Here is an 11,351-nt window from a genome sequence, read left to right as displayed (position 1 = left end):
TTTATATAACTCTTTGACAACATCAGATTAGGGCTGAACAATTAATTGAAATTTTATCAAAATCGCAATATGGCCTACTGCAATTCTCAAATCGCAGGAGGCACAATATTTGTTAAAGGTGAAATGTGTCAAATAACATTTTAAAGTAAATATTGTGGTGCTGCAGAGATGTCCTGGCCTACACATCATATTCTACAGACTTAAGAAACATCTTTGTTTGGTACAGATCCCCGCAAAAATCACACCATAATCATTTTTAATACGTTTTTCAATGAAAATGAGAATAATGATGTAAAAATTATCATTCCCTCTAATATCGCAAATCATATCGCAATTGCAATATCAGTCAAAATAATCACAATTAGATATTTTTTCAAATCATTCAGCCCTACATCAGATGACAGTTTACTTTACATCTACTAGTTTACATGGACTTCTGCCATACAGTGATGTATGGTAAAATATCTTGCCGAGTCATTTCCTGATCATAAGACGACACGCACTTTGGTATTTTATAACTAGAACTCCCTCAGTAGAGCTCAAACCTCCAACACTGAACTACTGTCCAGCTTCAAAACTGCAGCCTCAGTAACAGTTTCTGTTTGTTATCGTTTGTCTTCCGGTTTGATTTTCCCACAAAATATAGCGTGAATACAACGCTGTTTAGCAGCCGACTTGAAAGTCCTGGATGTTGGACTTTCCCAGCAGCACATGAACGCAGCATAGTAGTTCTGCTCCGTTTTTGGGTTCTTGTAGGAGTTTGACAGGCAGATACTGGTCGCTCCAGAGCCTCTGGAACCGCATTTAGACCATCATGGGACACTAACACTCCATTGAAAGCCTGGATAACAATAATAATAATATTAACATGTATCTCTATCGCCATGTGAAAACCTTGTAACTCAAATTCGGGGGATTTTATATCAACCATTCCTCTGTGTGTTGAAAAAATCCTACTGTATGATCTTTGGGTTTATGAAACCTTTCAACTAAGGATGGCCAATTCAAGCAAAATACTATTCGATATTCACTGGGAACTATTCAACCATTCTTCGAAGATCGCAGAAAATCACGACCCATCCCTAATTTCAACCCATTAGATTAAAGTTTTCATCCGACGATGGTAATATTCATCATATTGATCAAACTGTCGCATTAAAATCAATTCAGTTAAGGTCTTCCCATTGACAACCAGTGTAGTATTGATCACTTCTACATTAAATATGTAACCAGTCAAACTGCATCATATCCATCACATCAGACTGGAGCAGATCAGATATCGACCCTGTGTATCAGTGGAGCCGTAGTTTTAGTGTTAGTTTGTCTGCAGAGACTTACAAATGATAAACTGATTTAAAGAGACAATATCAGACAGCAGGAGATGAAGATCAGAGAAGGAGAGATCAGTCAGTCTGCTCTCTCTCTGCAGTCCAGACTCGTCCGGCGGCTGCGGGCTGATTTAGGATTAAAGTGTCGATGACGTTAACGGATGTGAGTCGGTGTTGTCGGTGAAATACCTACGTGTTTCTGCTTCAGTCCCTGAGGGAGGAAGATGATGATGATGATGATGATGATGTTTGATGTGGCGGATTATTAGGAAACTGATTTCATGGTGTTCGAGTCATGGACGCTCTGTCCTCAGCGTTTCAGCGTGTGAAACAGTTTCCTCACAATGCCTGCTTTCATTATTTATGCTCATGTCCCATTTGACCCATAATTCATCACGTTGTTTTTATATTTTTAATTAACAACGGGCCGTCTGTTCTTCAGACGGCCTCGCTGTTTTTCATTTGGTCATTTTATTTCTCCTCTCTGAACAGTTTGATTATTGGATTCAATATTTTAACATTGACAGGCCACATCTATTCATTTCTGATGTTGTTGTGATTTTCATCGCCTGTATGATCAGAAACAGAAGGTTCCACAGCCTGCTGAGACAGAGCTGGACTGAAACTTCACTGTTTCTGCTGCTGCTGTTCTCTGGTACATGATGTTACATGTTGTTGTTGTTGTTGTTGTTGTTGTTGTTGTTGTTGGTGAAAGTCTGAAACGCATCAGTTCAGTTGGAGTTGATCAGTGTGATCAGCTGATCACACTGTTAAAGAGTCAGTGATCAGAATCGACCCCAAAAAGCTGATTGATGCAGACAGGCAGTCTGTCTCTCTGTCTCTCTCTCTCTCTCTCTCTCTCTCTCTGTCTGTCTGTCTCTCTCTCTCTCTCTCTCTCTCTGTCTCTCTCTCTCTGTCTGTCTGTCTCTCCCTCTCTCTGTCTGTCTGTCTGTCTGTCTGTCTGTCTGTCTCTCTGTCTCTCTCTCTGTCTCTCTCTCTCTCTGTCTGTCTCTCTCTCTCTGTCTGTCTGATACAAAAATACTTCACTACTCATCTCTTATTTCTCTCCCTTCTCTTCTCTATCATCATGATCATTCTCACAGGACTGTTTGTACCCGTCTGTTGTGTGGGTGCTGTGACCTCTGACCTTTCACCTCCTTACTGAACACCAGACATGATTCCAGCGCTGCGTCTGTTCTTTAGCTCCCGTAAAGCCCAGGATCTTCTTGGCTCTGTATAGTCCAGTTTTAGACCTTTACATATTTAAACAATGCATAAACAAGCTGTAAACATCAAAAATACACACCAGAGAAGTCCATATGTAAAAGATAATGCTTTATTTTTATCCTCCTCTCCAGAAGACGCAGCCTAAGATAGAGACCCTACTAAACTTTCACTTTTAAACACTATGGAGCCTCATTTAGCCTCAACAGCTACAGCCATTTAGACGTCTTTTAAACAATATTTTTTTCCATGATACTGTATCGATTTTCCAGCCCCTCGTATCGATACATAAAAAAAAATGATTCATGTTTTAAACAGATTTAAAATGTCCTTAAATTTCCCACAAATCCCTTTAAATTAAATAGTTTTGACTCAATTTGTCCGCTGAGTTATCAATATAATGTGATGTACATATTAGACTACCCAGGTGGTACACAGCAAGTTGTATTTTCAGCTCTATTTTTAAATTTTCGGTAAATTATGTAGAGTATTGCAATGTATCGTGATACGTATCGTATCTTGAGGTCCTGGCCGATACCCAGCCTGAACTGTAATGTCGACCTGCTGTAGGAACTGAAGTTTATTCTGCGGTTTCTCTCACCGGATGAGCGAGGCGGATAAATGATTAGAGTGTAAACTATCCAGAGTGACGTCAGGCTGCTGAGCTGGACAGACGGGTTCAGTCACACCACAACACTACAACACTGTGAGGACAGGGAGACAGGGAGACAGGCAGGGAGACAGACAGGGAGAGAGAGAGACAGACAGACAGACAGGGAGACAGACAGACAGACAGAGAGACAGACAGACAGAGAGAGAGAGGCAGACAGACAGACAGACAGACAGACAGGCTGTCTGCTTCCAGCCACCTGTCTGTCTGCAGAGCCCATCCAGTCGTTCTTGTGATGTGAAATGAACAAACCAGAGGGACAAATGTTTCATTGCAGGATCTGGACCACTGCTTCTGCTTCTGCTGGTTTGTTGTTGGTTTGCTGTTGGTTTCTTGTTGGTTTCTTGTTGGTTTGTTGTTGGTTTGCTGTTGGTTTGTTGTTGGTTTGCTGTTGGTTTGTCAGCAGTCTCTCCCTCAGTCAGCAGGACCGGAGCTTTACTGAACGGTTCCTCAGTGTTTCGTTGGTTTTCTGTTCGCTGCAGAACAAATGACTCCTGTTTCCTTGTTGTTGGCGTTTTGATCCCAGCGGAGCTCCAGTCAGTTTCCAGTTTGGTTTTGTTTTTTGGCCTTTTTTGGCCTTATCTGAGCCACCACTGCTGCTGCTGTTCCTTTACAGTTAACATTAGACAGGCCAAAGGCTTTTGAGTCTGAGGGAACGCCAAAAAACTGTCAATTGAAGGGGAAAATATATTTACAACTGTTATTTCCTTGTATGATTGTGAAAATGTAACGGCACAATGCTTTCTGCACACTGGTTTGTGCAGAAAGTTTGTCCAGGAGAAGTCATGGAGGGACGTTTAGAAAGCTGAAGTATTTCATTTGTAAGATTGAAAAACAAAATTTAAAAAAAAAGTAACGTGCGTATAAAACAGATAAAGAACAGTTACAAAAAAGCTTGCTTATAAAAGTTTTAAGAAGGGATTTGAAGGATGATACCAAGCTCCCGCTCCCTCGTCCCCCTCTGTCCCCCCTCTTTCCCCCCTCTGTCCCCCCTCTGTCCCCCTCTGTCCCCCCTCTGTCCCCCCTCTGTCCCCCCTCTGTCCCCCCTCTGTCCCCCCTCTGTCCCCCCTCTGTCCCCCTCTGTCCCCCCTCTGTCCCCCTCTGATATATCGAAACTCAATATATCGCGATACAAAAAAGTGCCAGTCCGTATGTTGTGTCAGGAACATGAATGGTGATATCAGCTCCATGTTATTCTGCTGTAGTAATCACTAATGAGACTCTTGACCATCACAGTTTCACAAGCTCTCCATCCAAATTATATTATTGTCACTTTGTAATGACATTTTTAAATTGTTGTTTACATTCTAGCAGCCAATGGCATCGCTAGAAAGATTTGTGGCTCAGAAATAAACAGAATTCTGCACATTCAGACTTTATTGTCACTGAACTTTTATTGATCACATCGTATCCTGGCTGGATTGAATCCTGAACCTCAGATCACATATCGAATCGTATCGATCCAAGATGAGCATATCGTCCCATTCCTACTTAGAAGTGATCATTAAAATCTTAAAATTGATTCTAAACCTCACAGGCAGCCGATGTAAATGTGATCGTGTCTTTTTATAGTGATCCTCATCCATTAAAATCAAATCTAAACACCAGACAGGTGGATAGTGGAACCAGAGAAACCAGCAGAACTGTAGTCAGATCTAAAATAAAACACGGCTGACTGTGGTTTGGTCTCTGCTGGTCTCTCTCTCTCTCTCTCTCTCTCTTTCTCTCTCTCTGTTGGTTCCTGTTGCTGTGAGTCTGGACAGGTTCAGCTGATCCACCGCTTCCTCAGAAACCTTCAGCTGTGACGCTTTCACCTTTCCCGGGAACCGCTGAAGTTTCCCAGAGTTCCTGCCGTCAGTCAGGCCGGTCCCGCCTGGCACGGCCCCGCCCTTCCTGCCGAGGGGGGGAGGGGGGGGGGGGGGGGGGGGGGTTTCCCAGCATGCTTCCCTCTTAAAGGCCTCTGTGTGTTTAACGACTGCCGCCTGACGGAGATATGAGATCAGAGCCGCTTTCACTTCTGTCCCTGTGAGGGTTAAAGAAACAAGGAACACGCTTCATGCCACGTCCTGCGGGACAGAATCTCTTTAATCCCCAGGAAATATACAGGAGTTAGACTTGGTGATATTGATGCAGGAACAGATTGATAACTAACATAGTAAAACATTACAGACTGACACACATGGTGCAGGACAACAGACTCTAACACACTGGTTTCAGCTGTCTGAAGTGCCAGCATTTTCATTAATCATTCCTCAGTTTCACTTGTTCTTTTTCAATCGTTAACCATGTCTGTTTCATTTGATCGGCCCGGTTAACGGGTGATAAGGAATGTAAACGCTAACACAGGCATGAGACACTGATAACATACTAGGATGAAAAAATAACAGAACAAAATACAAACTAAAAAGAAACACATCAATCCAGACAGTGAAGACACAAAATCTAAATGACAACTGCAGAAACAAGGGAAATACAACGTGCCTGATGCTGAAAATAATCTGGTTGGAGAAGTGAGAGTGAGGTGTGTGTGTGTGTGTGTGTGTGTGTGTGTGTGTGTGTTGACCTCATACAGGTGTAGGCCAACCCAGAAACCCTCATTAGCTTCCTGTTACTCCCCAGATAAATCATGTTGTGTCTGATGTCAGGATCAGAGTGAGTTCTGCAGCAGGATCCTGAGATGAATCTGATCAGATGTGGTTACAGATTATTGTATTGCAACAGAAACCTGCAACCCTGATTCACTAATAAACTATATGAAATATTTTTGATATATAAAAAATATATACTAATAATAAACTTTATATATAGCACCTTTCTTAACAAGGTTACAAGGTGTTTTACAATAAAATAATTAGAAAAAATACCACTATTATAGTGACCTTCAGCAGGAGAAAGATCGGTCAAAGTGAGACTGGTAACCGCTAGGGCTGAACAAATAATCAAAATTTTATCGAAATCACAATATGGCCTACTGCAATTTTCAAATTGCAGAAGGCGCAATATTTGTTAAAGGTGAAATGTGTCAAAATAGCATTTTAAAGTAAATATTGTGGTGCTGCAGAGATGTCCTGGCCTACACATCATATTCTACAGACTTAAGAAAACATCTTTGTTTGGTACAGATCCCCGCAAAAATCACACCATAATCATTTTAATACATTTTTCAATGAAAATGAGAATAATGATGTAAAAATTATCATTCCCTCTAATATCGCAAATCATATCACAATTGCAGTATCAGTCAAAATAATCGCAATTAGATAATTTTTCAAAATCGTTCAGCCCTAACACACACACACACACACACACACACACACACCCACACACACACACACACACACACACACACACACACACACACACACACGCCCCGCTGCTGTCCTGGAGCATGGCAGCAGTGGAAAGTGAGACCAGCGACTGACACGACTGACTCACTCAGCTGTTTGTGTGTCTGTTGCTGGGCAGCTGCTGGGAAAATCCTCTTCAGATGATTATTATGGGATTTCTGCTTTTTTCACAGATTCAGACTCACAGTGCGCTGGGAGTTCTGATCTGGTTTTTCCGCCGCAGCAGAACTGTTCTGAACCCGCTGGCTCTGGTCTGGTCTGGTCTGGTTTGGCACAGTGTGGCACAGGATCGGCACCCCTTGGTTTTCCGTTACCATTTTGACCGTATGGGACCCTGTCCAGAACGCACATGTGTAACCGTAGCAACAGCAACTAGCCTAGGTTAACATCAATAGTGCCTTGACTGTTTCCTTCTCAGCTGCTTTATAGTTTTATTTCAAAATCTTCGAGGGGGTCCTCAGGCACAAAACATAGAAGTTAACAACATATAAACAAAACAAAATACATAAATAATAATAATAATGATAATAAATTAAACAATCCAACGACACAAAACAATCAACATAGCAACATTTACAAGGACATACACACACACATAAGGCTCTCACACCATCCCAGACCACACCCACTACATCTGTTACAAGTGTCATCTGTACCAAGAATGAACAAGAAATAAAATAAAAGAACAGACCAGATAACATTATGTCAAAGTACTGAGTCTGCTTAGAAACTAAAGATGAAGGTAAATACAATCAAAAATTTTCCTCCAGTTGTTTCTCTTCTAAAAAAGACCGATCAGTATTCCGATTCAACTTAGTTTTAAACGCACTTCTCTGCTGCGCATTGCAAAATTATTAACAGCTTTATTTATATATTCAAAATATATATTTATATATGCAAAATTAAGATCTTTCAGCACTAATGTGATTAGCGCTTGTATTTCTGGTTGCTGTGTTTTGTCGTTGTTCTCCGTTGTTTCTTTGGTTTTGTCTCTTTCAGTTTTCTCTGGCTTTCCCTTTATCTTCCTGTTTGTTTCCACCGGCTGGTCATTTCAAGATGGCGGCTGTGACTGAGCGCTGACCCTGTGCGTTGTTTGTGCATCACTCGCACGATGACGACTTCCTGCCAGTATCAGCACTTAACCTTTACTATAACTGTTCCAAACCGTGAACAAAATATAATAAAAACATGCTGAGCTCACCATGACAGCAGAGGTACAGTTAATAATACAGTGGATAAAACATACAAGTCACCAGGAAGCTGCAGTACAGCAGCTGACCTTTGACCCTGACCAGGTGGTGTAAACCAGACTGTCTTCAGATCTGTTGTGTCTCCAGAGCGCTTCTCTTCCTGCTGGTGTTTCTGCTGCAGGAACTGACTCTGGGTCAGTTTGATTGTTGCTGTTACCAGAACTGTGGCACGCTGACGCAGCATCCTCTGTCTGTGTGTGTGTGTGTGTGTGTGTGTGTGTGTGTGTGTATGTGTGTGTGTGGCCAGTATAATGACAAACTCGAATCATATCCTGACATGACTCACCATGAGGACACACGCCTGCATTTTCCTGTTAGGTACAGCATTGCAAAAGCTGTGTTTGTGTGTGTGTGTGTGTGTGTGTGTGTGTGTGTGTGTGTTGGCTGGAGGCCTGATGACTACATCAGCCAGACTATGACTGTGTTTCCTTCCATGTTTTGTGGCTGTCAGTGGGTCGCTGCAGACCGGACCACATGACGGACTGTGATCTGGTCTTAGTGCTTCATCTAACTTGAACACCCTTTATACACAGCTTACGTGCTTAAATGAAAGATTTTATATATTATATATTAAATTATATATATATTTTAACCAGATCTAACAGCTACAGTTATGCTATCACTTGTATACATAAAACTTCTTCTTATATATATTATACGTTTATACAAACCTGTGAATCGAGCCTTTGGTCACTCTTCCACATGCTGAAACCTGATGGTGTTCAGCTCAGAGTCTCATGTCCAGAGAACTGAAGGGATCTGGAATATTCAGGCCAAAAAACGTGAAAAGGAGTTCTGTGAATCTGCACTCGATTGCTCTTCCTCAGCGACCAGGATGTGTGTCTCAGTAAACTGAATTTGAATTACGAGAACTGAATTTGAATTGTGAGAACTGAATACAGCTTCAGAGCAAATTGATTCAATTTCATAATATTACATTCAGTTTCAAGTTTATTGGAATTCAGTTTCAAACTAATAAATTCAATTTCAAATTATGCTATTCAGATTCAGTTTTTCAATGCAGTTATTCAAATTAAACAATACAAATTCAAATTATGTGATTCAAATTCTGTTTTTTAATGCAATTATTCAAGTTGAGCAATTCAAATTCAAATATAAATAATTCAATTTCAGTTTCTAGTGACATATTTCTGCCCATAGCGGCTGCGCTGTATATAAGAGCTGTGACCATCAGTCCTCTTCGGTTTAGACAAACGAGTAGTGCAAAGTGGCATCATTCGTACCAAGTTATCGATTAATACTTCAGGATTCAACACGTTAACATTGTTCCCCGGTCGGAATAAGTCGCTAGATTTGTCGCTGGTAGCTTTGAGAAATAAAGATAGCAGTGGGTCTGAAACATCGCTAAGCAAGCTTCCTGTAGAAAAACTCTGTTCACCTCAGTTTTCAGATGGTAAATTCAACTGTGGTTCGGTGATGAACCCTGATGAGACAAAGTGAGTCTCAAGAACACATGGCAAGACACAGTATACTTTTCTAGATTTTTGGTTTCTGGCGGTTTGTTACGGTTATCAGGTCTGCTTTCTGTTGTCCCATCTCTGGAGTCAGACTCAATTAGCAACATTAGCACTAACAGGAAATACCATGCTAAGTATATCTGGGTCACTTCCTGTCTCTACAGGACAAAGACCTGAATCCTTTTCTCTCTCTCTCTCTCTCCCTCTCTCTCTCTCTCTCTCTCTCTCTCTCTCTCTCTCTCTCTCTCTCTCTCTCTCTCTCTCTCTCTCTCTCTCTCTCTCTCTCTCTCTCTCCCCTTCTCTCTTGTCTCCAAGTCCATCCCATTTACAGATATTTTTGAAAACAAACAATTTGCTCATTTCGCCGGTTTTCAAGCTTTCAGCTCTCCGCTCCAATATATGCTGCAGAATGAAATGATAATAATAATAATAATAACTTTATTTATATAGCACTTTTCAAAACACAGTTACAAAGTGCTTTACAGTAAAAACAGACACATTTAAAATGCAAAGAGAATAAAACAAACTAAAAGCCATAAAAACTAAACACATTATAAAAACACAAATAGAGTCAAATGAACTAAAAAGCCATAAAATATAATGAAATCACCGAAAAGCAATTTTAAACATGTGGGGTTTTAACAGTGATTTAAAAGACGATACAGAGTTTGCAGCCCTGATCTCCTCAGGCAAGTCGTTCCAAAAAATACTGAGACTCTTGTCAGAGTCTCTTGTGATTGGCTCACTCGCTCTACGGAAAAGCGTATGATGTCAGACTGTGAGGTGGACAGTATGTTCTAGTATTTACCATCTGAAGCAGAGGTGAACAGTGTTTTAGTCATGGGACATGAATGCAGCCTAAATCCATGGCCTTTAACCCTGCCTCACTGTAACACCATCCCTTTATAACCCCCTACACACACACACACACACACACACACACACACACACACACACACACACACACTCCTTTATGACTATCCCATACCCCATACCCTCTCTCTCTCTTTGTAACATGTCAGATCTACACCCAGTCACTAAAGTCTATCTGTAGGATCTGCGGTCAGGAGAGAGGAATTTCACTGACCTCCGAGATATCACAACTCTGCTAGACACCCACACCCACACACACACACACACACACACACACACACACACACACACACACACACACACACACACACACACACACACACACACACACACACACACTGGTCAGCCGGTGGGTTGGCATCATAAACCAGTTATAGCATCCTCAGCTGTTGTACTGAAACTGCGGCTTGACGGCGGCCATTTTGGGTCAAGGTTGGGTGTCGGTCAGCGTGAGTCATCTTCCTCTCATACAGCTCTGAGAAACACCAGCAGGCTGGCAGAGTGCAGAGAGAGACGGTGCCAGGGACTGAAAGGTGACGGGTTCGACCCCCTCAGCCGGCTGTTCTGGAGCAGAACATGTGGAAGATGTAACCAGGGGCCAGTTGCATAAAGATAGACCTGGGTTGTGTTCGGAATCGGATACTAACCGCATACTAACGTACTATTCATACTAAGTGTGACGTGAAATTAAGTATGTAGTACGTTCCAACTGCATAGTATGTGAATTTTGTGTACGCGAGAAATGCCCGGATGTATACTAGATTAGCAAGAATTTCTGAGTATGCGCCGTGAGCTTACTGGATATACTCAACCGCCCCAAAATGCATTGCGTGTCTTCAGACATCACATTAATATACTGGGAGCTAGTGAGCTGATATTGTGCTAATACTTACTTCTGGGGGAAATCCAAAAATCAGGTTCAGTTGAATCATGAACCGCAGACGACGAGCTGATTGCCTCTGTCGTCTGGTAAGAGGCATGGTTGGATAAAATGTAAAATGAAATGAGTAAAATGTTAAAATGTTGATGGCGAGTGAACGTGATGCACAGGACGTTATGGTACAGGTAGGAAAACAAACGGGGGGACGAGGGGGCGGGAGCGGGGGAACGGGGGGGGGGGGGCGGGAGCGGCGGCGCGCTGGTCTGGTTTGTTTACCTTCAAATCTCCGAAAACGTCGCAG

General features: G+C 41.9%; 1 protein-coding gene across 1 annotated transcript in view; it reads left to right on the top strand.

Annotated features, from left to right (window-relative positions):
• The first annotated feature begins 10,065 nt into the window (after positions 1–10,065).
• LOC139657351 (FH1/FH2 domain-containing protein 3-like) overlaps positions 10,066–11,351 on the top strand; it is a 35,862-nt gene continuing 34,576 nt past the window's right edge. The window contains exon 1 of the mRNA XM_071535151.1: positions 10,066–10,087. Coding sequence (XP_071391252.1) covers positions 10,066–10,087 — 22 coding nt within the window. The remainder of the gene's footprint in view (positions 10,088–11,351) is intronic.

This window comes from Centroberyx affinis, unplaced genomic scaffold, assembly GCF_046629955.1.
Source record: "Centroberyx affinis isolate AG114_WGS23_722 - 3 ecotype Tasmania unplaced genomic scaffold, CSIRO-AGI_Caff_v1 ptg002673l_1, whole genome shotgun sequence".
NCBI lineage: Eukaryota > Metazoa > Chordata > Actinopteri > Beryciformes > Berycidae > Centroberyx > Centroberyx affinis.
Note: the sequence above shows the minus strand (reverse complement) of the source record. Positions and strands in the feature narration are given on the sequence as shown.